The 27,030-nt window shown below is 32.5% G+C and overlaps 1 protein-coding gene and 1 long non-coding RNA gene across 2 annotated transcripts; both read left to right on the forward strand.

Annotated features, from left to right (window-relative positions):
- The first annotated feature begins 14,950 nt into the window (after positions 1 to 14,950).
- LOC145635837 (putative pre-mRNA-splicing factor ATP-dependent RNA helicase DEAH5) lies at positions 14,951 to 19,611 on the forward strand. Its single transcript, XM_081687204.1, has 2 exons — positions 14,951 to 18,315; positions 19,046 to 19,611. Exons 1-2 carry the CDS (start codon positions 15,062 to 15,064, stop codon positions 19,437 to 19,439), a joined length of 3,648 nt encoding a protein of 1,215 aa, XP_081543330.1. The 5' UTR covers positions 14,951 to 15,061; the 3' UTR covers positions 19,440 to 19,611.
- Positions 19,612 to 20,499: 888 nt separating this feature from the next.
- LOC145634576 (uncharacterized) lies at positions 20,500 to 26,322 on the forward strand. Its single transcript, XR_014113435.1, has 3 exons — positions 20,500 to 20,671; positions 23,620 to 23,731; positions 25,648 to 26,322. It is a non-coding gene; the product is annotated as an uncharacterized LOC145634576 (long non-coding RNA).
- Positions 26,323 to 27,030: the final 708 nt, after the last annotated feature.

A 27,030-nucleotide genomic window follows, 5' to 3' on the forward strand; every position in this document is an offset into this window, starting at 1 on the left:
TATGATTATAATTTTATGTTGATGATTATGATTATTATTATTATTATGATTGTAATTATTATTTTATTATTATGTTGCTTGATATTTATTGTTATTGCTTGATCACGCCTTTTATGCGTGTTTAAAGGGAATTTGTACTTGCAATCACGCTTAATAAGATAATTAATAATCTTGTTTAGGGTTAATTGTGATTATAATTCAAGTGATTGCCAATAATAGTTTATTTGTGCATTAAATTCAACCAACATAGATAAACATTTATAGGTTTAATTCTATTGATTGCATGTTAGTCAGAAAGCGCACATGAATACGATCAGAATAAAGTAGAGGCCTATTATTAGGGTAGGTTAAATCTCTTTTAGGTTGGATTTGTACCTTCATCCCCGAATCCTTATTTGGTTCAAGACCTTATGGAGTTGACAATCTCTTGGATCGTTAAGGGGTGTAACCTTCACCCTGTGAACGGTTTACAAGTTCCTAAAATTTGTTGGCGACTCTTTTACTCTATCTTCTTCCCTTTTGGACGCCACCGTACTTTAGTGTATGATCACAGTGGGGTTCAAGCAAGGGGGTTAACGCTCTACGAGATAAATGGTGCACAACATTGAGCAAGGATATTTTCTCAGCTGGAATTCTTTCATCTCAAAGGGTAGAAGTAACAAACAGAGCAATTTCATTTAAGGCCAACAAAACCACTAAGCTTTTGGAGTTCTTTCACATATTTGAAGATACTGTGAAAAGATGGAGAAGAACTGAAAAGAGTGACAACTTTAGATGTACTACTGAGAGACCAAGAACAACAATAAAGATATTAAAACATGCAGCTGAAGTTTATACTCTAAACTTATACAAGGATTTTAGGTTGGAATTTGAAACAAGTCTTGGAGCATATGCAAGAGAAAAAACCACTTCAATGCAATATCTCAAATTCTTTGATGTTTCTCTTGATGAAGATTATATACACACCTATCAAGTTATATATTACACTCAAAACAACGAGTTTATTTGTTCTTGTATGTGCTTGACAGAGACTGGATTGTTGTGCTTTCACATTATCAAGATAATGCAAATGTACAACATATATGCTATACCAGAGAGATACATTCTGAAACGTTGGACCAAGCTTGCTAAATCAAGGATATGGGATGAGAATGAATCAGGTACGTACATATATATACTTTGTTATTTTAAAATTTATTACTTGTTTATTTAGTATAAAATAAAAATATCTTTATTCCTGAGCTAAATATTTTAATTACTAACATAAATAATTTCCTGACATAGAAATGTAACAGCTGACTTACATAGTATAATACCTGGCCTAGATAATCTTATTCCTGACCAACATAATTTAATGCCTGGCCTAAATAAAGTAATACTTGATCTAAAAAATTTAATACATGAAAAAGATAATATTATTCCTGATATATTCAATCTAATTTCTGATTGAAACAATTTTATTCCTGAAATATACAATCTAATTCCTGAAATATTCAAATTAATTCCTGATTAAAATATTTTAATACCTGACATACATAGTTTAATTCCTGACAAAACAAATCTTATAAATGACAAAGATAATCTTATTCCTGATCCATTCAATCTAATTTCTGATTGAAACAATTTTATTCCTGAAATATACAATCTAATTCCTGATATATTCAAATTAATTCCTAATCAAAATATTTTAATACCTGACATACATAATTTAATTCCTGACAAAACAAATCTAATAAATGACAAAAATAATCTAATTCCTGAAGATAATGAACAATGAACAACATATTATAATCAGATACAAATATTACTATTTCTGAAAATCATAGTTTAATATCTGATACAGATATTATTATTTCTGATATAAAATCAGATTTATTACAAACATAATCTTAATATTAAAAAACTTAAACATTGGTACCATTTTCTGCTTCATTAGGAAGCCTTTCAGTACCATCAACATTAAAAATTCTAATGTAAATGGTATCATGATCATGGTAAACATCAAGTTTGTCTCCAAGAACTATGTTGTTAGTAGCTACGAAGTTTTCCCATTCACGATCAATCAACATACCACCATACCCTGTATCTTCTGGAATGCTTATGACTCTTACTTCCCAAAATCTATCTTCTCTGCCATTATTCCTAGCATAGACTCTTACATGATGCCTGAATTTTAGAAGAAAAAACTTCCATTCTGCAGGAAGTGGCTGAAATAAAAAAAAATGAAATCATTAAATCTATACTTTAGTATTTATCTATACCTAATATTTAAAAACACAAACCATCATGCCCATTATGCCACATGTACACTTTATTTTTCACCAATGCAATGCCATATGTCACCTCATTAACATTTTATTTAATTAATCCCCTTTCACATATTTTTTTTTAAAAAAAACTAGCTTTAATTCAATACATGTATGAATGTTGTTTGGTTCACTTTCCCTCAACTTAATATCTTCTACAATTACATTTAATTTTCACCCCTTTAATTTGTCTCCTTTATAAACTATTTATTTTCCAATAAAAATATGTTATAAAATAAAAATTAATATTGTATACATATAAATAACCCGTGCATTGCACGGGACAGAAGGCTAGTTTAAATTAAAAACACAAACCACAACTTTTTCAAATGACACATGGCATCATAAGTCACTCATTACACTATATGCCACATGTCACCTCCCTTAATATTTATACTACCTTTGTTAATTTTTATGTGCAACTTTGGGGTATTATTTGTGAGATATAAAATATTCCAAAGTTGCAAATAAAAATTAACGGAGGTAGTATGTAAGTCTTTATACATTCTACAACTTGCAAATTCAATTAAGAAAGTGAAGTGTTTCATTTCCACCATAATAAAATAAAGTTCAATTAATCTAACTAAATTCCTTCATCTTCTTTAACAGTTCTACCCTCACCTTTTTTTTTTTTTTTTGCTTTTAAGTTATAGAAATAAAACATACCTACATATGAAAATAATTAACCAAAGTAACAACCCGTGCATTGAACGGGTCAAAAAGCTAGTTTTTACTAAAACACAAAACAAATTTATAAATTTAAAACTTAATGTAAAATATATTTACCATACTAAGGCGATGAATTGTTTTGAAAGTAATAGTGCATTTTTCTTTATTTGCGTAGAAATCAGCCATTATCTTATAACTCTTGATTAGATGAAGAAAAATATAAGTTATTGTTACAAAACTGCACCTTTTATAGAAACAATAGAGGTTATTAATATAACTCTTTTAATAGAAAAAACTTGATTTAGAACAGGCTTTAAATGGAGAAGAGTTATGTATGAACAACAATAATTAATCTGTAATTTAACAGAAAAAATTATAACCTCAGTCAAATTTAAATGACTTTTTAATGACGCAATAAATTACTTTTCAGATTTATAGAACTTTTTCATGACTTTATTCAGTTTTGTATGACTTTTTTCAGAAATGCAATAAATTATTTTTTCAGATTTGTATCAATTTTCAACAAAATAATTTTTCTTTTTGAAAAATTTGATATTTCTTCTGACAAATAAAATTTATCAGGAATAAAATCAATTTTGTCAGAAAACTTATGGCTCAAACAGAAAAAAATATCATGGCATAGCTTATTGCTGACTTTTCTTACATTTTTCATGACATAAATAATTTTATTTCTGATATTATTTTAGCAGAAAATTATAACATTATTCCTGAGCTGCATGTTTTATTCCTGAGTAAAATTGTCTTATTACTGACAAAAATGTAGTAATCTATTTTTTTTTTGGTCAGGAAATTCAACTACATATCATTCATTAATAAACACTCCTTGGAGGCAATCAATAACAAAGAATTTTTACAACCTTGTGACAATATGTCAAGGCAATGAAGAAGCATAAAAAATATGTGATGATGCTTTGGAACAAATGTACAAATCTGTAAGGAAAGTGTTCCAAACAAATGAAGAAAAAATTCGTGAACTTGATGAAGAAGAAGAGAGAAGAAATACAGTAAAAGATCCAAAACGACCAAAAACAAAAGGAAGGCCAAAGAAGAACAAAAGAATTAGAGGACATTTTGAAAGAAGAAGAACAGCAACAAGAGATCCAAATGAGTTTGGAACAATAACTCCAAATCCACAACTCATTTAATATATCCTTACTGCTGCCTTCTTCTATCATGAGGTCAATCTTCAAATTTTTTTTTTATTCAAAATAATTGTAAAAAATACTATATTTTGGTATTTTAATTTTGGTATTTTAAGGTTTGATATTTTTTTATTACTCCTGAAAAAAAATATTTTGTTTTATGATTAGGACAATGTTATTCCTGACTAACCTAATTTTATTCCTGACTTAAAAAATCTTATTGCTGACTAACTCAAGTTTATTCCTGACTAACAGAATCTTATTCCTGACTAACCTATTTTTATTCCTGACTAACACAATTTCATTCCTGACTTAAAAAATCTTATTGCTGACTAACTCAAGTTGATTCCTGACTAACTCAATTTAATTCCTGATTACCGTAAGTTAATTCCTGAGTAACACATTTTTATTCTTCACTAACACAATTTAATTCCTAACATAAATAATGTGATTCCTGACACAAGAATATTACCTGATAAAAGTAATTTAATTCATGACAAGAATATTCTTCATTTTAAATTTGATATTTTAAATTTTTAAAATTAACATTTGAAATTTATTTCTGACACAAGTATTTTAATATCCGACTAATACAATTTAATACCTGGTAAAATTCCCTTTATTCTTTATCAAAATAAATCATTTTTTTATTCCCGATGAAGGTAATTTAATTTCTGACATAAACAACATTATATCAAATTGGTATTATTAAAGAAAACAAATTTAATAGAAAATATATACATATATAAACAAAATTTATATGTATCTATACAAAACAAAACTAATATCTGACTACAAAAAAATATATATATATACATGTTTGATTAATTGTTTAAAAAAAAAATCTAATTTTTGTCTTCATTTTGCTGGAGCTGTTGTTCAATTTCATTTTGCTGGCGCTGTTTTTCTATTTGTTTTTGCTCAATGAAGGATATATGCATTTGTGGAAGCTTAGTATGAGATTAATATGTATGAGAAATGAAAATAGCATCCACAAGGGTCGTTATGCACTTTACGGAAATGAATTTGAGTTAGAAACGAAGAAAAACGAAGGTTTGCAAAGTATCAAAAATGACCTTTGCTCACTCTTTTGATCATAACTCAAGTTCTACTGATCGGATTTAAGTGATTCATTGCATTGGAAACTAGACTTGAAGATCTTTCCAATTATAGGTCACACGCTCCTAGAAGCTTCCTAGAACAGAAGTTATGAGCATTTGAATCCAGACGTTGCAGTCAGCCACCCGCGGGATCTTGCTGCGGGTCTGTCCCGCGCCCACTCGAAGGCTGCTGCCGCCACTTCCAGGGCGCGGGAACCACCCTGCGGCCGCGGGTTCTGGCGAGCAGCCAAAGCAGCCACGTGTAGCTCGTGTTCTCAACTTCTCTTGCGGTTTTATACCACGTCATCTTCTATCATCCAATAATAATTCAACTTATGTATTTATTATTTTCTTATTACTTTTCTTTAATTATTTTTTTGATTAGTTTTAGGATATTATAAATATTCCAAGGGATTTTATTTTTCCCTCATGCCTTTTATATCATTTATTTTTTTTTACGTTCTTTTTAGTTTTCTCTTTTGAACCCTAGTTTTTCATGGCATCTCCATGGATTCTTCCATGGATGATTCTTGGGTTTACTATTTTAATTCATTGAGGTATTTTATTTCTATTTTCTTGCTTTTTATTATGTTTTATTCCTTAGATCTAGTTTTATTTATTTATTTCATGCTAGAGTAGTTTTATTTCTAGGGTTTGGGAATCCATGTTTATATTATGAATCTTGATTGGTATTTTTAATATTTTGAATATTGATTTCTCTAATTGGTAGTGCTTTATTGTTAATCTTGCAACCTGCTCAATTGTTTGATTAATTTTTTTTAATAAAAGTTTGAATCGAAAGATCTTACTTTTAGAGGCTTCCCTACAATTAGCAATTCTGATTATGTTAGCGACCGTACTGCATATGTTGAATTGAGAGCGTTAAGACCCGGCCGTAGGCTTAACAATTGCTCTAGATAATTGATTGATTGAATTTTTATTGATATTTGATAGTTTTAGAGATATAAACATGGTGAACCATAACCCTAGGTCTTGTTATCAATTGTTTTATTCCTATTTTAATTTAGACTACTTCCCTATCCCAATTTCGTGACATAGTTTAGTTTCTCCAATTTCTTAGAGGTTAGATTGAATTGAATACCATCTCCCTGTGGATTCGACCCTACTTACCCTACTACATTGTTAGTTGGTTTTGTTAGGAATTTATTTTTGACAGGTGTACGACAACCTATCAATTTTGCTTCTACAAATTTATATAAAAATACAAAATAAGAATACTAAAAAATAATAAGTATAAATCCAAAAACAAAAGAGAAAAGATACTTACATATTTCAAGTCAATAAGACCTCCATCTACTTCATTGTATTTTTTCATACACATTAATGCAAAAAGCCCACAATCCTCATTTTCATTGGTTGTTTTCCATGTAAACTCAGGTTCATGCCATTTCAACTTTTCCAAATTAGTGTCACCTTGTGTATGTTCATGCTTTTTCAAAAAAATACCAACAGCTCTAATCTGTAATTATAAATATATAAATTATAAATTTATAAGCATCTAAAAGTATAATTTCCAATGAACATACTCACAAATTTAATTTAAAATATCTTACCAACACTCTGTCTATTCCATGTAATTTATCTCGATCAATATCAATCCTGTTATTTATCCAATCTATTCTTGGACCAATACCATCAATGAAATTGAAAACCAGCAGAGTAAAATGATTATCGTACGCAATGGGAAAGATTAACTGCAAAATAAATAAAACACAATAAGTAACACATTTATTAACTGACTAAAAGAAGCAAATATCAGACTAAAAGATCATAATATCTGAGTAAAACATTTTTATTACTGACTTACAGAATTTTATTACTGACTAACACAATTTTATTCCTGACTAAAACAATTTTATTCTTGGCTAAAACAATCTTATTCCTGACTAGAACAATTTAATTCCTTACTATACAATTTTATTCCTGACTAACACAATTTAATTCCTAATATAAATAAAGTAATTCCTGATTAAAGTAATTTAACTCCTGATAAAAGCAATTTAATTCCTTACTTAAATAATGTAATACCTAGCTAATACATCACCATAAACCAAACCAAAAATAATATAAAACCTGACAATAACAAGATAAAATCTGACTAATAAAAGCTTATATCATACTATGTTTAGCTTATTCCTGAATATACAATTTATAAAGAAGAAATAAAGTTAAAAATTTACCAATTCGGCTTCAGCTATGTTGATCGATGGAAAACGCCTAACCCACTTGCAAATGCTGTCATAAATTTCCTGACCATTATGTTGTTTCAATTGCAAATCAAGCTCCATTTTTTTCAAATCATCTTTAAACTTAGCATACTCTTGTGGGTTATTTTTCAAAGTTTCCAAAACTAATTCCTGTTTCTTTATTTTTTCAACTTCTTTTCTATAAATAGCTCTCTTTTCCAAGTATCTACATGTAAGATTCTGCAAAACAAAAAAATATATTAAATATATTATGTTATAAATAAAATTTATTTCTTAATGAAGTAAAGAAAAAAAAAACTTACAACAACTTCAGTTTGAAAAACAATTCTTTTATATTGAAAAACTCCTCTGTCAGTTACTTTGCTCTCTTCAATGTTGAGCACAGAAGCCCAAGCATCATGAATAGCAGAATTAACCCACACAGACGGACGTAGGGAACAGAACTCCTCCTTAACCAAAATAAGATCACTCTATGAAAGATCTTCAGTGGGAAATTGACAGATAACAGTACCTACATCTTGTACATAAAGACTGTTGTTACGCCTCTTAACTCCCTCATCTTCACTAGTAGGATCTAACTCAAGCTGCTCAAAATATTGCATAAAAAACAAGTAATCACACATGTATATTTCATGTTCAGACAAGTTTATGTGATACAAAGGCTTGTTTTCTTGCAAATTCCTACACACAAGAATGTCTTTATTTTGAATTGGAATCTTGTGAATAGGTGGTAGAACCCAATCTAAATCACCAGCTGCTACCAAATCAGCTTGCAATCTCGCTTAATTCATGAAATCTCTTCTCCCTTTTTCCAGAATATTTATCAGCAGGAATAAGAATAGATTCACCAGGAACATCTGTAGCACTAGGAGTACTATCAACATCAATTAACTCAATGTGTGTTTTGGGAGGCTGTTTTCCTGATACCATAAACTCATCATTAATACTAGGAGGAGCAGGAGTTTTATCTATTACATTTATGTCAGTAGTAGCAGCAGTAGGAGATTCAATTGGAATAGATTCAGCAGGAACACTTTTATTCCTCATCAACAATTCTAAAACTGCACATGCATCTCTAGGCTGAGGTTGTATTTCCTACAAGGACAAAAAATATAAATATCAAACAAAAGTCATCTAAATCATGACAATAATAATTTATACTACATAATATAAATCATAACAAAAGTAGTTTAATTCCTGATTAACTCAATCTAATTCCTGACTATCACAAGTTTATTCCTCACTAACACAATCTAATTCCTGACTATCACAAGTTTATTCCTGACTAACACAAGTTTATTCCTGAATAATACAATCTATTACCTGACTACCACAAGTTTATTCCTGACTAACACAATCTAATTCCTGACAATGACAAGTTTATTCCTGATTAACTCAATCTAATTCCTGACTACCACAAGTTTATTCCCGACTAACACAATCTAATTCCTAACAATGACAAGTTTATTCCTGATTAACTCAATCTAATTCCTGACTACCACAAGTTTATTCCTGACTAACTCAATCTAATTCCTAACATTAATAATGTAATTCCTGACAAAAGTAATTTAATTCCTGACAATAACAATTTTATTCCTGACTAACTCAATCTAATTCACTCAGAATTCCTTACAAAAATATATATAATTTCTGACAAAAACCATTAAATTCCTGAAAATTTTTAACAAAAATTATTACCGGATGGGCTTGATAAATAGCTAAAGGAAGTTCTTCTGTAGCTTTAGACTGAATTACATCATCAGATTTAGTAAAAACCTGAAAGCATATGAATAATACAAATAAAAATAAATACAATAAAATAGAAAAATAAACACATTTATTTATATAAAATATGATAGTTAAATACAATAACTATTAAAATAAATTATTGAGTTAAAATACAAATATTACACCTTAGATGTGCTGTCATCATCCTTGTCTTTTTCATTTTCTTTTTCAGAAGTTTCTTGAAGTTCTTTTTCAGTAACTTGTGCATTTTCTTCTTGGGATAGTTGTGGATCTTGAGAAGTAGGAGGAGTAGGAGTAATTAAAGTAAATCTAGGCAAAGAAGTATCTCCCTTGAGGAAACTCTTCCCTTCTTGCACAAGCCTAGCCTGATTCTCATTCATACCAGAAGAATAAATTTCATTGAGACCCTTGGGTTTCTTTGGTGTTCTTGGAGGTGATGTGGAACTAAGAAGACCTTCATTACTAACTGAATGCACCTCTTTTTCTGATGGTGTTGTGCCTTCAACTAATTCTGGTTCTCTATCCAAATTTTGAACAACATCAGTTCCTTGAACAACATTCAAAACATTAAAATCATCTGCCTTATTCTCTGGGTTCTTGCTTCCTTGATTTGCATCCTCTAAATTTTTTTCTTTATCTTCAATTTGATATTTTTGCAAACCAAGATCAGAATTAACATTATTCACCTATACAAAATAAAGAATAATATCCGATATATATCTAATATGATTTTATATAAAATAATAATAATAAAGGTAATCAAACTTACAATTGCATCAGACTTAAGTTTTTTATCAAACTGATCCAAATCAGTAGCTAAAGTTTTAGTCTGCATTGCAGCTTCATCTATTGCATCAATTTTTGCTAAAAATTCAGGATTAGAATAGAAATCATCCTCTCCTTGAGATTGAGATTCTTGTGAATATGTTTTTGCTTCATCCTTCAAATCAATAGCAAAGTCTATTTGGTTCTCTGATACAATCTTCAAGTCTCAACCAAATTTCATCATTTTCTTCTTCACAGGCTAATCAAAAAATAAAATAAAAAATGAATAAGTAAAATGTAATAAAATAACATAATTCTTATTCCTGACTCATAGTTTCTTATTGCTGATAATAGTAATCTAATTTCTGAGGGTATTTATATTATTCCTGACTAATAGTTTCTTATTGCTGACAAGTAGAACTTAATTTCTGATGAAAAGAATTTAAATCATGACAAACATATACTATAATCAAAATAAAATAATAGAATTAAGGATAATATTAGATAATGCTAATTTCTGATAGAAAGTATATAATTCCTGATAATATAATAGTAAATCCTGACAATAATAATGTATTATCAAATCACAGCAATGTAAATAAATCAACAATAACCTTAATATATTAATTTCTTTTCCTGACCAAAATTACCATATTCCTGACTAACAGTTTCTTATTGCTGATAATAGTAATCTAATTTCTAACTGACAATATTTATGTTGATTATGATAAAAGCAAATTATACAAAATCTAAGAATATAATAAAAAGATAGAATTTTAAACTTACATCGATATCCATATTATCAATCTTAGCATCAATAGGATACTCTTTAGGAATCTTGTACATTACATATCTAGCTTTGTCATCTTTATCCTTCAATTCAAAGCTAGTAGATTGTAAAACCTGATCTTCATTCTTTTCTTCCTTCTTTTGAACTTGCTTTTCAACCAAATGTTCATCTTCATCACTGTCTTCAATCTTAAATTCAATATTGTCCAGCCTTAAAGTTTTTAGAAGAGCCCGTTCAGATTTGCCAGCATATTTTTTTGGTATGGCAGCAGGGTATAGTTTCACAGTACCATAACCCATATTTTCTGCAACAGACTTAATCCTCTCATTCAAACTCTCACAACTCCAGTTCAAAATAAACGGCTTGCGATGTAAAGTTGTCCCAAACTCAAACTTTTGTAAAAATGCAATTACAAAAAAGCAACTAGACAGCCATTTACTTGTTTAGATTTTGTTTTCAACTCCTTTCTTTCCTTTTTTTTCAAAACATGCAAAGGCTTGAAAATCTGCTATTGACCCACATAAGAAGTCCATAACATAACCAGCCCAGTTGAAGGACTTAATGAAACGCACATCTTCTAAAGACTTGATGATATTAAAATTAGGAGACTTATCACCAATTGGAGCCAGGAATGTAGACACAACAAACATAACAAACAACTTTTTAAATTCAGGACCACCATGTCTATATTTCTCAAACAACATTTTATAAGTAAGAATGTTGACATATGTCTTCTTCTTCTTCTTACCCCGAACCTCTTTTTCAGAATCCTTCTTAATTGGAACAACTTTTTCTTCTGTTTTCCTCTTCTTTTGCTTCTGTGCTTCAGCTTCATTTCCCTGTTCAGAGTCATCCTCTATATCCAAACCCAAAAACCTCCTCCACTCTATCTTCAAATATTCATCAAGATTGATTGATTTCTTGTTTTTAGAAATCTCTTTCACAAGTATATCGGTAAAAGGAATACCCAACACATCAGCAATATCAGAACTATCAATATGAATTGCATGTTCCTTTTTACCAACAATAAGATTTCTAGCATGAGGATTACAATGAGTTACTATATAGTTGTACAACTGATGACTGATATTTTCCTGCAAATTCATATGAAGCAATCCACCAAAACCAATCTCTATTACATCCTTCTTTTGCTCATCACTAAAATCTTCCATAATTATACAAAGATAACTAGGACCAGATTTAGTACCAATTTCAAGGTCTGAAATATCATCTTCAGTAAAAGCACTGAAAAATAAAAAAAGATGAATAAGACAAACTTATTCCTGATAATAATTATGTTATCCTTGATGATAGTAAACTTATTTCTTAGCATAATTATCTTTTTCCTGACAGGCATAATGTTAAACCTGATGAAAGCAATATAAAATGTAATGACACATATCTTAGACCTAATTTAAATAATCTTATTTCTGAGCATAATTATATTTTTTCTGACAATAATATGTTATCCCTAATAAAAGCAATCTTATTTATGAGACTACTTATCTTTTTCCTGACAAAATTAACTTAAATTCTGACCAAAATAAGCTTAATACTGATTGAAGATACATTATTCATTAATGAAGTAATTAAAATACTGACAACAAGAAGTTAATGTCTGATGGAAATCATCTAAATCCAGACAAACATAAACTATTATCAAAAATAACATAAATTATTCATTAATGAAGTAATTTGAATACAGATAACAAGAACTTAATTTCTGATGAAAATCATCTAAATCCTGACAAACATATACTATTATCAAAATAAAACAATACAATTAAAGATAATATAATAAAATGCTTATTTCTGATATAAAAAATATAATTCCTGACTATATAATAGTCAATACTCACAATAATAATGTATCATCAAAATTACAACAAATGTAATTACATCAACAATAACCTAATTCTACACAAGAATATTCTAAGTAAAAACAACAATTTGCATTTTATCGAACACCTGGCGTGCATCTGAATATACAAACAAGAGTTTTTCCGAATTTAAAAGAATTCATTTCGAATATCACACCTCACAGATCGACTTCGTTTAGAACCTTGTTTAGGACCACGCTTCTTCGGATGCTGTGAATCATCCCTACAGAACAAAAACAAGAACAAAAAAATAAATGACTGACAATTTTTTTTTAAAAAAGTATAACCTAAAAATAACTAAGAAATTTATTAACCTTTCAGCCATTTCAACTATCTTCGGAGGCTGTTTTGATGATCGTTTAGTTCGTTTCATATAAACTTTTAAAGGAGAAGAATCATCAACAGGAGGAAGGCAGCCATTAATGTAGTTGAGGAAGACGAAAATTAGGGTTTATGTAAAAAAAATAAAATTTAAGTACATGCAAGTAAAATATAAGCTAGAAAATGAAGAAGTGATGCGAAATTTTAGGGAAAATGTAGGTAAGTTGATAGTAATGGAGTGTAACTGCAGCAAACGTGGGGAAGAAGAAGAAGGAGAAAGGCGGAACGTTGGAAGAATTTTGTTTTTTTTTTAAAAAAAAAATTCAAAAAATCAGTGATATTTATGAGTCGGGCCGCGCACGGGCCGAACTATTAAAAAACGGGTCGCGGGCGGGCCTGTTAAAAAAACGGACTCACATGAGTCCGTTTTACACAATATATATTTTTTATTTTTTTATTTTTTTAAGGGACTAAATTTAGTGAAATAACGGTGCATAACACAGGATCTAGTACGGAGTACGTTCTCATTATGAAAACGCTCCGTATTATCTATTATCCGAATCGGTATAGAATTTCTAAATCCTAATGAAGTGGAAACTTAATAAATTAACAAAACCAGGTGAAACTACAAACCGCCAAACTCAAAACCCCGATCTCACATATAAAACGTTTTTATTCAATCATAATTCATTAACAAGGGTTTATTTCTTATTTTGAAACCCCCCCAAAAAAATCGAAAAACCTTCGAACTTCGATTTTCTGCAACAATGGCGCCTCAAAAAGAAATCAATGGCGGCGATTTCGAAAAAATGACTTATATGGACTTCCCTGGACTGATCCACAATAATATTATTATGGACCCGCTATTTATACACACACAACTGACGTTATATTGAACATAGTGACCCTTATTTTTAACATAGTAACCTTTATTAAAACTTGTATAACATTTAATATTATTGTGAACTTGAATACAACGTTATAACCCTAATTTTAACATAGTGACCTTTATTTTTCATATTGACCGGTATATAATATATTTCATTAAAAAATTTAACCTCTTATAGCCTATATATTACCAAAATAACTTTTATTTCAACATAGTGACCTTATTTTTATTATAGTGACTTTTTTTTTATTAATAAAACAATCATAGTTTCTCTAATATTAGTGGTCCACAATAAATTAGTGCGAACCAGGTTCATTTAAGAATTTGTAAAGTTAATTAATATCAACTTTCTATAATTTTTACATATATGAAAATGAAGATATACTACCTCCGTTAATATTTTGTTGCAACTTTGGAGTATTATTTGAGAGACATAAAATATTTCAAAGTTGCAACTAAATATTAATGGAGGTAGTAAATGTTTTAATACGTGTCTTGGAGAGCACACAAAGTCAAATGACGCAAAATAAAGGGACCAAAATAAAGTCAATTTTTTTTTTTAATTTCTTTAAGTGACTAAATTTAGTGAAATAACGGTGCATAACTCAGAATCTAAAATAGTTTAAGTACATACTCCGTTTTTTTTTAATCGAGGTAGTACGTATTTTCTAAAACCCCCCGTATTATCTATCCGAATCGGTATAGAATTTCTAAATCCTAAGAGCAACTCCAATGGTTGAGAAAAGGGACTAGCTTGCAAATATTAAAAATCTTAAGCTAGTAGTTAAACCATTGTTTCACATATTGTTGATTAGCTTTGGCAAGCAAATTAGCTTTGTAGAGCTAATTAGCTTGGCAAATATTTATTAGATAAAAAATATTATTTATTTAAAAATAAATTAATTTTCAACTAGCTTAACCATTGGAGCAACAAATAGCTTGAATTATTGTAGCTTAAGAAGATGATGTGGAATGTTAAGCTATTCAATAAATTAGCCAACCATTGTATTTGCTCTAATGAAGTAGAAACTTAAAAGTTAACCAAATCAGGTGAAACTACAAACCGCCAAACTCAAAACCCCAATCTCACATATAAAACGTTTTTATTCAATCATAATTCATTAACAAGGGTTTTTTATTTCCTATTTTGAAACCCCAAAAAATAATTCGTAAAACCTTCGAACTTCGATTTTCTGCAACAATGGCGCTTCAGAAAGAAATCAATGGCGGCGATTTCGAAAAAATGACTTATATGTCCCTCATATCAAAGGTATGTTCTGAACTCGAAACTCATGCCGGTGTTGGCGACAAAATTCTCGCCGAATTTATTATCGAATTAGGTCATAATTGTGAGACAGTCGATGAATTTGATAGTGAATTGAAGAAAAATGGTGCTGAAATGCCAGATTACTTCGTTAAAACTTTGTTGACGATTATTCATGCTATTTTACCACCTAAACCTAAGAATAAGGGTTTTGATGGGAAGGGTGATTCCAGTTTTTCTGGGTTGTCGATTGCTGATGGTAAAGCTAGGGTTAAGGAATTGGAGAGGGAGATTGAGGCCGAGGCGGAGGAGCGGCGGAGGAAGGAGGGTGATGATAAAGATGGGGGTGAGATGAGCCGGGATCGGCGCGATAGGGATAGAGATAGGGATAGGGATGATGGTAGAGGTAGAGGTAGGGATAGGGATACGGATAGGGATCGGGGTAGTCATAGGGATAAAGAAAGGGGTAGAGAGAGTGGTAGGGATAAAGAAAGGGATTGGGATAGGGATAAGAGAGGAAGACATGATAGGCAGGAGAGGTATAGGGAAGGTGATGATGAGCGGTACGATGATCGACATGGGAAGGAAGGGCGTGTGGTGGAGGAACGGCGTAGGAGGGATAGGTATGAGAATGGGAGTGGTGATGAGGAAGGGGGTGATAGGAGGGAAGGTGGTAGCAGTCGGAGGAATCAGAGGCCGGAGTCTGATGAACTTGAGTTGTTGACTCGGGTTTATAAGGGAAAGGTTTCCAAAGTAATGTCAATGGGGTGTTTTGTTCAGTTACATGATTTTAAGGGTAAGGAGGGGTTGGTTCATGTTTCTGAGATAGCAAATAGGCGGATTGCTGATCCTAAAGATGTTGTGAAGAGGGGTCAAGAGGTTTATGTGAAGGTGATTTCAGTTTCGGGGCAGAAGTTGAGTTTTTCAATGAAGGATGTGGATCAAGATACTGGGAAAGATTTGCTCCCTTTAAAGAAGAAGAGTTCACAAGATGATGCATTAAGGGCGAATCCTAGTAGTGGAATTGGGTCAAACAAGAGGATAGGTCTTTCTGGGATTCCGTTAGGTGAAGAGAATGTGTCTGGTTCTTCACGTCGCCCTCTGAAGCGTATGAGTTCTCCAGAAAAGTGGGAAACACAGCAGCTGATTGCGTCAGGGGTTCTGAGTGTGAGGGAGTTTCCCAGTTTCGATGATGAAGGTGATGGGATGCTTTATCAGGAAGAAACAGCTGAAGAAGAACTTGAGATAGAATTGAACGAAGATGAACCTGCTTTTCTGCAGGGCCAAACACGATACTCTGCTGACATGTCACCTGTTAAAATCTTTAAGAATCCAGAGGGCTCCATGAGCCGTGCTGCTGCTCTGCAGTCCGCTCTTACGAAAGAAAGAAGAGAGGTGCGGGAGCAACAACAGAGGACAATGCTTGATTCAATTCCAAAGGATCTTAATCGTCCTTGGGAAGATCCAATGCCAGAAACTGGGGAGAGACATCTTGCACAGGAGTTGAGAGGTGTTGGCTTATCAGCATATGATATGCCAGAATGGAAGAAGGAAGCTTATGGTAAGGCTTTGGCATTTGGCCAGAAGTCCAAGCTGTCTATCCAGGAGCAAAGGAATAGCTTGCCCATCTACAAATTAAAGAAAGAGTTGATCCAAGCTGTGCATGATAACCAGGTTTTGGTTGTGATTGGTGAAACAGGATCTGGGAAAACTACCCAGGTAACTCAGTATCTTGCAGAGGCAGGTTACACCACTAGAGGTAAAATTGGGTGTACACAGCCCCGTAGAGTGGCAGCCATGTCAGTAGCCAAGAGGGTTGCTGAGGAATTTGGTTGTCGATTAGGGGAGGAAGTTGGATATGCTATCCGATTTGAGGATTGTACTGGTCCAGATACTGTAATTAAGTATATGACAGATGGTATGCTTCTTAGGGAGATTTTGATTGATGAAAATCTAAGTCAGTATTCAGTTGTTATGCTTGATGAAGCTCACGAGAGAACAATACATACAGATGTCCTTTTTGGGTTGCTCAAACAGCTAATTAATCGGAGGCCTGATCTTCGTTTGATTGTCACCTCTGCTACACTGGATGCAGAGAAATTTTCAGGCTACTTTTTTAATTGTAATATCTTCACTATCCCTGGCAGAACTTTTCCTGTGGAGATATTGTATACCAAGCAACCTGAGACTGATTACCTAGATGCTGCTTTAATCACAGTGCTACAGATTCACTTGACAGAGCCTGAAGGTGACGTTCTCCTCTTCCTTACTGGGCAGGAGGAAATTGATTTTGCGTGCCAGTGTCTTTACGATAGAATGAAAGTTCTTGGCAGAAATGTTCCTGAACTGATAATTCTTCCAGTTTATAGTGCCCTTCCTAGTGAAATGCAATCTAGGATCTTTGATCCTGCCCCTCCTGGGAAGAGAAAAGTAGTTGTGGCTACAAATATTGCTGAAGCTTCTTTGACCATTGATGGGATATTTTATGTGGTTGACCCGGGATTTGCAAAGCAAAATGTATATAATCCGAAGCAGGGGCTTGATTCTCTTATTATAACCCCAATTTCACAAGCATCAGCCAAGCAAAGAGCAGGTCGTGCTGGGCGTACGGGGCCTGGGAAATGCTATCGTCTCTATACAGAGAGTGCATATCGGAATGAAATGTCTCCCACCTCAATTCCCGAGATTCAGAGAATCAATCTTGGAATGACTACGTTGACTATGAAAGCAATGGGAATTAATGATTTGCTGTCTTTTGATTTTATGGATCCTCCTTCTCCTCAAGCACTTATTTCTGCTATGGAGCAATTGTATAGTCTGGGAGCTTTGGATGAGGAAGGCCTTCTGACCAAATTGGGTCGGAAGATGGCAGAGTTCCCCATGGAACCCCCATTGTCGAAGATGCTTTTGGCCAGTGTGGACCTTGGCTGTAGTGATGAGATTTTGACCATAATTGCAATGATTACGACAGGCAATGTGTTCTACAGACCTAGGGAGAAACAAGCACAAGCAGATCAAAAGAGGGCCAAATTTTTCCAGCCTGAGGGTGATCATCTAACACTGCTTGCTGTCTATGAGGCCTGGAAAGCGAAAAATTTTTCTGGACCATGGTGCTTTGAAAATTTTATCCAGTCCCGATCTTTGCGTAGGGCACAAGATGTCAGGAAACAACTTCTCAGTATTATGGACAAGTAAGCCATCTTAACTCGTGATATTTCTTTTACCTAGTTTTGCACTGTTCATATACACTCAGACAGGCACATTAAAAAAAAAAAAAAATCATTTGTAAAATATTGTATTAGATGAATGCATAGGGGAGAACACAATTAAACAAAGAGGTAGAAATGAGCATTAGTTCAGCCAACCCATTAGATAAGATGGGTATCATTAATTGAATAATAGTATGCATTGTGACATTTTATGTTCTGTCATTCTGGTTAAATTTAAAGTTGTATTGCTATAGCTATAAACAAACATATCGTGGGAGAGAATAATTCTTTTGGGCCTTGGATGGTGGAATTGGGACTTTTTTTTTTCTTTCTTGAAATTAATTTTGAATGGAATGGGATTGCTACGTCTTTTCCATATTCCTGGAGTTTTATAATTTTTTGTTAGCAGTCTGTATTTTTTAAACTGCAAATTGATTTTATAACAAGTTCTGAGATTGTTTCTGAATGTGGAATCTGATTCATTGTAGCCAGATAGAGTATCATACTTTTGGGTCAAATGTGCTTGTGGTGATACTCTTCATCTTTTTGGATCTGTTACTTGGGTTTAAGTTTTTAAAAATATTTAAATCTTGCTTTTGCTGGTTCAGTTTTTTTGATTTGATGCTATTGAAATACTGATACAGTTAGCATACTTTTCAAGGCCAAACATATTATATTTGTTTCACTAAATTGTATTAATTTCTTTTCTTAGGTATAAATTGGATGTTGTGAGCGCTGGGAAGGACTTTACCAAAATAAGGAAAGCAATCGCTGCTGGATTTTTCTTTCATGCAGCCAGGAAAGATCCACAGGAGGGTTACAGAACACTGGTCGAAAATCAGCCTGTTTACATCCATCCTAGCAGTGCGTTATTTCAGAGACAACCAGATTGGGTGATCTACCATGAACTAGTTATGACCACAAAAGAATATATGAGGGAAGTGACTGTTGTGGATCCAAAGTGGCTTGTTGAGTTGGCTCCTAGATTTTTCAAAGTTGCAGATCCCACAAAAATGAGCAAGCGGAAGCGTCAAGAACGCATTGAGCCACTTTATGATAGATATCACGAGCCTAATTCTTGGCGTTTGAGCAAAAGGCGTGCTTAATTTTCTCTTCGATTTTCATAACAGGTCTCCTCAATGCGCCCTTTGAATGTTTGTTTTTGAGTTTACTCATGTAATGCCAATATCTGCTTCACTTTTCTTTCTATAGAAGATACATCTCTCTGTAAAATTTTGGAGTTTCCATCTCTTTTATTGAAATCAGAAGTTTTTGTCACTTGATATTGTTCTGTACTGTGTTTTACCTGGAAAATTTTAAACTATACAGCTTTATGTAAATTATATAATTTGCCAATGCAGAATCTTATGTTTGAATTTGAGAGATATGTGTTTTTACCCTGTATAATGAAAGGCCGGATGTATATGTAAATTTCTTTTGGAATGTTGGTTAAACTGCTAATGCATATGGACACCATTTTACTTTTTTGTTGGAGTTTGTTTGAGCTGCTTTCAGTGGCTTATTGCTTTTCTCTATGAGTCTTCGATTGATGTGCTTTGTGGCATATAAGGGTAAGACACTATAAGTGTTTTAATCATTTTGTTTTACCTTTTTTTTGTTTGTTATTTTGTTTTTGTGCCTTTTATGAAAGATGGATCTCTGGAATCTTTGTTCTCCTTTTCAGGGGGGCATGGATACCACTTGTTTGACATGTGATTATGTGTTCAGTGTTGCTGATGTATCATTACTTGAAAGTTGATCAGTAAGAATGTCTAGCTGGATCCTATTCTTATTGGATTTGCCATACAGGCAAGGTGTTTTCTGGTTTCAAGTTGTACACTTTTATTATGAATACAATATGCTTCAGGGAAATTGTGATTGACATTATGCATATCCTATCTTGAGATTCATGAAGAGTGAAGGATCATTTTGCAGCTTAGGAGTTCCTTTCAAATGATAATCACTTTATCAGTATAACTATCTGTAGACTAATAATTAGATTGTCTAGTGTCCTGTGGAACTGAATTTGGAATGAGCAAAAGGAATATTGAATATTTACTTCAACTTGAATACATGAGAGATTCTTGGTCTATGCAGCTGATCTTATCTTTTTGGGAATAAGGTTGTAATTTTGTTTGTTTGTCTGAATTTGGGATTTACTGTTGTGCTGCTAGATAAAATTCGCTGATATAAGTAGGTTTTGGTGATGACTGGATGATGGATTCATGATTCTTGAAGTTTGTTCACAGAATGTAGGAAATGCTTCAGGAAGGTCACCAAAATGGGTTTTGCTTGAACAGGAATTTGCTGATATTTTGTACAATTCTGTATTCTTGAGGTATGGCTCTGCCTTTGGGCATGAATTGCTAAAGCCTTATTATGCCAACTCTATCATATTTTAGTACAAAGTATGCTATGAATGGTTACTTCTTTCATATTTAATGTTTCCTTTTTGTTTGTCATGTAGTTACATTGCAATTATGTTTTTGTCCTGATGGCATACTTATAAGTCCACATAAACTGTCTAACCTCCCTCCTCCCCTCTCTCTCTCTCTTTTTTCCTTTGTTAATGTCACATTAGTATTTCCTTGGATTTTGATGCCACACCAACTAATAAATTCTTGAGTAGATAATTACCCACACCCCTTTTGCATGGGTAATTGGGCATTCTTCTTGAGCATAAATGGTTTCTTATTCTTTGTCCTTTGAGCTGGTTGTATAATAATTGATATATAATCAGATATTTTAAAAGCAATTGCTACAAGTGAGGACCTGATTAGTTATGAAAGAAAAATGTGTACTCTTTTTTTTGGTTACATGCCTTTTCCCCGTAGTTAGTAATGAAGAAATAAGTTGCGCATCATAATTTTGGAATAGAACATGGAAAGTAGTTCTATTGATGATAAATTTACTTGACTGGAATCAGAAGCTGCACTAATGCTTTGATATGCAATCTGAAACAATACAAGTTTGGCTCTGTTACAGATCTGAATTATTAGGTGGTTTTACTGGAGAGAATAGAACTACAATATACCTCCTTTGTGTCTCATATGTCATTTTTTGGTACTCTGTCTAGCTGTTATTGCAGTCCTCTTCTTATGAGGGGGTACGGTAGTAGTGTTTAATTAAATGACTGTTCCCATATATCTTGAGAATTTTTAGGTATATTTATGTACTAACTACTAAGTACTAAACTGTGCACTAGATGGGGCATGGAATGTGTGGGGTATTTATGAGGCCCTACCGTTCAAATTATACAGAATGAAAGTTAACTGACTAAAACACTAATTAGTACCCTGTGCGTTTTTTTTATTTTTTTTACATAGTTCTGTTTTTTTCCTGTATGGGTAGCCTGCCCCCATTTCTTTTGTCTGAAAGTTTTGTTGAATATCAAGTGCCAAGTCTTCAATATGAAAGTTCTTACTTTGTTGGGGAAAGTAGAAACCACTTCATATGAAATTTAGAATATTGCTGTTGGAGAGATTCAAGGTTTGGAACAAAAAACTAAGAAGCATTAAGCATCTGTGGTTTTCCAACAACCTAAGAAAGATAATTGTGAGAATTACATACTATTGTCTTCAGAAATCGATAATTAGTTACATGGGCTTTCACTCACTTTCTTGAGTTTTATTCTTGTTTTTTTTTTTTTTTTTTATTATTTTTTTTTTCTATTATTATTATTATTTTTTTTTTAAAAAAAAACTCCTTCTATTTCTCTTAGAGCTCTTTTCTTTACTCACTTTACTCAACTTTTTTCAAACTCTTTTAAATGATGATTTTGTTATGTCCTTTTCTTTATATCGTAAAATTCCTTATGATGATTCATGTTAGCTGACCTCAAGTCATTTTGGGACTAAAGCTTTGCTGTTATTGTTGTTGTTGTTGTTGTTGGGTTTTCACTCACTTTCAGTGTACAAAATTAAGCTAAGGCTACTGAGATGGTAATAAATATTAAGGGTTATACATTATTCTCCTAATTTGGAAAAACTTCTATCTTCTAAGCTTATTATCTCTATGCTTTTGTTTCTATGCTGTTCTGTCAACTATAGACCAAGTATTGAACTTGCACTGATTGAACATTTCTTAGATGAAAGATGTTGATTGGTCTCTCACTTCTTCACTAACCATAATGAGTATGGCTCATTGAGTTTACTTTGGCTGTTTGGCGTGCGAAAGGAGCTATTTCTTTTTGTAGGATCATGTAATTATCTTATTCAGTTTAATTGCTTGATTTTTTTGGCTTAAACAATGAGTCTATAATGGAAAATGGGTGTGGATTTTGGGATTCTTACCCTTGCATTTCTGATTGTGATGGCTACAGACTTCAGTATGTGTGGTTAGCATTGAGAGTGTAATTGGATGATACCTTGCAATTGAGTGGCATCCTAAATTGCCCCTTTTTCCTTGGGGATCTGTAGGAAATGTATAATCTGGAGCATATTAGGCCGCTTTTGAAAAATATTTCCGAATCGTCCTTCCTTTTTTTAGCTTGTTTGAGATGTATAATGTCACTTATGAAGTCACGAGTATTGTTCAGCAAAATTTGTCTGCATATTACAGTCTTGATGGTTTTGGTGTCAGTACTCAGTAGGATCTTAGATTTCTTGAAGTTCTAGTTACTGTTTATCGAGGTTATAAGCTGAGTGTTAGAATTCTTAGATTTTTTTACTTGCATGTTTATCACTACCACTCCTTACTCTTATTCTTGGTACCCTTTTAAAATTCTCATAAATTTTACATTATTACTTGGATGCTCTTTCTTTGTCGGACGGTTCCTTAAAACGATTCATGTTAGCTGACTCCAAATCATTTTGGAATTGCTATTGTTGTTGTTGTTGTTGTTTTCGTCTTATTATTATCAATTTTTTCTTGGATAAAGGCTCTATATCTTTTCCATTAATGTTGTCACACATTTGTGTTAAATGGGTGGGTAGTACTCCTAAGGTAGTGTTTGACTTTAAATGGTGTTTTGTTTTTATTTTTTATTATTTTAATTATTTTCTTCTCAGTATTCCATTCAATAACTATGCTTCTGTCAGCCTGACAGATAGTGTCTCAATATGTATTACAGTGGCTGAAGTAAATCATTGAGCTTACATTATGTTGAAATTTAGAGATGTTTCTCTAGCTCAGACCATCTCCAAGTCCTTTTTGTTGCTGACGTTTTGTCTGAAATTGATTCTATTAGCTGAATGTGCTCTTTTTCAATGGTATATGGTGTCGTGCTGGATTCTTCCTATCAAGGACACATTTGGTTGTGAAATTCTGATGAAAGTTATTCAACAGAGATAATTTGGTGGAGGGAAGCAGGAATGATTTGATTACTGAAGGGACACTGGTGGGGTTCACATCATTTGAAGTTTCTGCACACCAACAAAGCTTTTTGAAATCAAAGGAGGTTAGTGACAAAGTAGATCCAATATATTCCTGTTTCTTAGTAGTTTCCTTGATGCATTGTTTTTGGACATCACCTATGGGGTGTGACCACCACTTCCTCCGCGCTGCCTCTTGGAAGAATAAAGATTAACTAGGAAGAAATTTTGTACATTGGAAAAATATGTTACCCTTTGAATTCTAGGCATACTGTGGAATTGTAGAAAAGAATTTAAGCAGGGTCCCATAATCTCATTATTGAGGTGGAGAAGGTGATTGTAGTGTTTGATAGTTTCCATGCTTTGTTTTTTCTTGTGGTGTCTTGATGTAGCCTGTAGGGCTTAATTTCACCTTTTGGAAGTCCGTGGAGTCTACTTTAACTCGATTTAATACTACTCCCTTCGTGACTTCGTTCCTCTAAGGTTGCCCCATTGGCCATTAGAGTAAATCTTTAAGTTTTAGTTGGGTGGAGTTGATGCGAGAAAAAACTGGTGGGTTCAAAAGTGTGTGTGAGAGTTATGTGGCAGTCTCTCATGACCAGTCATTGTATGGGCCAAACGTAAAGTAATACACCAAAAAGGAAATTGGGGCAATCTTAAAGGTTCGGAGGGAGTACTATTGTTTACTCTCAGGGCCATTATTGGATTTGCTTTAGTTATTGACAAAACCTTGAGCATTACAGCCCCTGTGATTATGGCAGACTGTGGAGTTAGTTGAACATCCTAAGAATTGTTTTTTTTGTTTAACCTTTTTTTGTATGTTCCACGATTACATGGTACGCTCACTATGTTGGCATCATCCATTGTATCTACTTAATCATTGTTGACATTTTTGGCAGGAGGAAAGTATAGACATATTTGTTGCCTCTTATATTATTGCATGCTTCTTTGCGTAAGACATCTTTGTTGCTTCTGTCAGGTTGCTAACCTTTGATAATTCTAAGAGCATTGCATTGTCATGTCCTTGAATCAATGGCATTGACCGCTGTATGGTTTCTATTTTGGATCGGGTTTGTGTGTGTTCTTAATAATATTCTTATGTCCCAATATTTGTCTTATTTGATTTTTCAAATCCAAAATTTGTTTACTTAAACCATATATATGTAAATATAAGAGTCATCACATGAAATCTTATTAGATTTGTGTCAATGTATTTTTTAATATATGAAGATTTTACAATTTTTTTCGTCAATGGTCAAAGGTGTTTTTTGTGAACTGCATAAAATCAAAAGTTACAATTAATCTTAATTATATTAGCTGTATTATGATGATGTCGTAGTAGTCTTAATAGATATGATTGGCTGATAATAATAGACTTGTCAAATTATCTAGGAAGTCATAGCTACTTGTAGGAACATATGCTTGTTTAGTGGTTGGAATTTATAGATGGCCCGTTTAGATTCGTTGGTGGAAACTGGAAAGGTTCCTTGAGTCCTTTTCAATTTCATGTCAAAATAATAAAATTAATACTTTGTAATATTTATGAGATTGATGTCTGGTTGATAAATGATAATCCAGGTAATATCAATGAAAGGGACTCTAAATTTTTGCTAAATTTGAAGTTTTCAGTTGTTTTAAATGCTGTTGTCTTCCAAACTGTTGGTATTTGGTAAGCTTAGACTAATTATTTGTTTGGGAAGAAGCTGTCAAATGGGTATGAATCTTGTATATATGGGCTCTAATGTACGAAGCATGTGTGATTACGACGAGGAAGTTTATAACTATTTACTCTATTTTTGTAAAGGGTACCTATATTCCCCCATAGTTGCTACAATATCTTGCAGAGTAACTATTTTTCGATTTTGTCCATATTACTAATAGTTTTGTTAGTAAATGCAGGAGTTTCTGTTTTTGATTTTCACCCTTTTTCAATTTCGGACATCGGTTATGACCTTAATCAACTTATTAATGTGCCTCCTTGATTTTTTGTTTGTTGTTGCAGGTATATATGTTGGTATGTAAAATTCGGAGGCAATGACATAAGAAACTAAATTTACGAGTATGAAATTAGAAACTGAAGATAACTGCAGCAGCAAATGAGATTAAATTTGGCATGCTAAAGGTTTAAATGGAACTGTTGCTGCTCTATTGGTATTACTGCATGCCTGCAGTCAAGTCACAACGTTGTCTGGAGCCATGTGTAGGGGCTGGGCCAAACTACCTGAAAAACCGAAAACCCGATCTATAACTGTTTCGAAAATTATTGTATCCGATCCAATAAAAATAATAATTCGGGTATTCGTTCCGATATTTGTTATCGGGTATGGTTATTGGGTGTCGTTTTAAAATTACGATTACCCATCCGATCCGATGAGCAAATTTTTTGTTATTTTTTCCTACTTAAATCTATTTTTTCCAAAATCTAAATTCTTACTTACTTTTTTTTTTTTTTTTGAACGGAAATTCTTACTTACTTCATAATCACTATAATATCAGTTATTAGTAATATTATTACTCGTAATAATTTAGTAAAGATCATGTGATATTGTTGTTAATTAGTGTTAAATGATATTATAAATTCATAATAACTACATTATTAAGTCTAATAATCATTATTGGTTACCTTATTGGATATCCGATAATCGACCCAAAAATCCGAGTATTTAGATCGGTTCAGTTTATGACACTTTTAGTGATATTGATTATCGGGTATTCGAACTGTTATTACTAGTGGTATGAGTACCCGTTCCATGCTCACCCCTTACCCACAAGTCCACAGCCACACCCTTACTGCCTCAATCTTTTAGTAACCAACCACCCCACCTCCGTTTTGGGTCTCGATCATTTTTATTTACTCCCTGCGTTTCTATCAAGGATGACGATTTTTTTTTTTTTTTTTTTTTTGAAGTTCCACGTCAGCTATGAGTTGGTGAGAAACTTGTAACTACTGAAGTTGGAAAATTATTTGGGGGGTTTTTGTCACTTGTAGTTTGGACATGATTGTTAAACCAGAATTAACGAGGTTTGAATTATACTTGTCTCTTTGAATTTTGAATTTGACTCACTTTTTCCTTGCTGGACTCTGTCCCACGAAACTACTAGTCGCGCCCCCAAAATTCATTTGCCAATTAGGCAGTCAATTTGGGCAACATCTACATTTCCAATCGAAGGGACCATTATTTTATTTCTAGCTTATCTCTTGTTTAAATGTTTCCGACGAATTATTAAGTGTTAGCATAATTTTTTATTTCAATAAAATGGTAAGTAGGGCTCGTTGATTAAAAGCAAACAAAAAAGTATAGGAAGTGAATAAATAGATAAATATAGGTGAGATGAGATAAACTTTTGTAACGAGAATAAGATATTTGGGTGAAATAAAACTTTT

The sequence above is a fragment of the Chenopodium album genome, chromosome 6 (genome assembly GCF_948465745.1).
Source record: "Chenopodium album chromosome 6, dcCheAlbu1.1, whole genome shotgun sequence".
NCBI classification, from domain to species: Eukaryota; Viridiplantae; Streptophyta; class Magnoliopsida; order Caryophyllales; family Amaranthaceae; genus Chenopodium; species Chenopodium album.

Excerpts from the sequence above, each read along its gene's own strand:
- LOC145635837 (XM_081687204.1), top strand. The coding sequence starts at position 15,062 with ATGGCGCTTCAGAAAGAAATCAATGGCGGCGATTTCGAAAAAATGACT. Across the intron at positions 18,316-19,045 it reads CTTCTCAGTATTATGGACAA|GTATAAATTGGATGTTGTGA; the intron begins GTAAGCCATCTT and ends TTCTTTTCTTAG.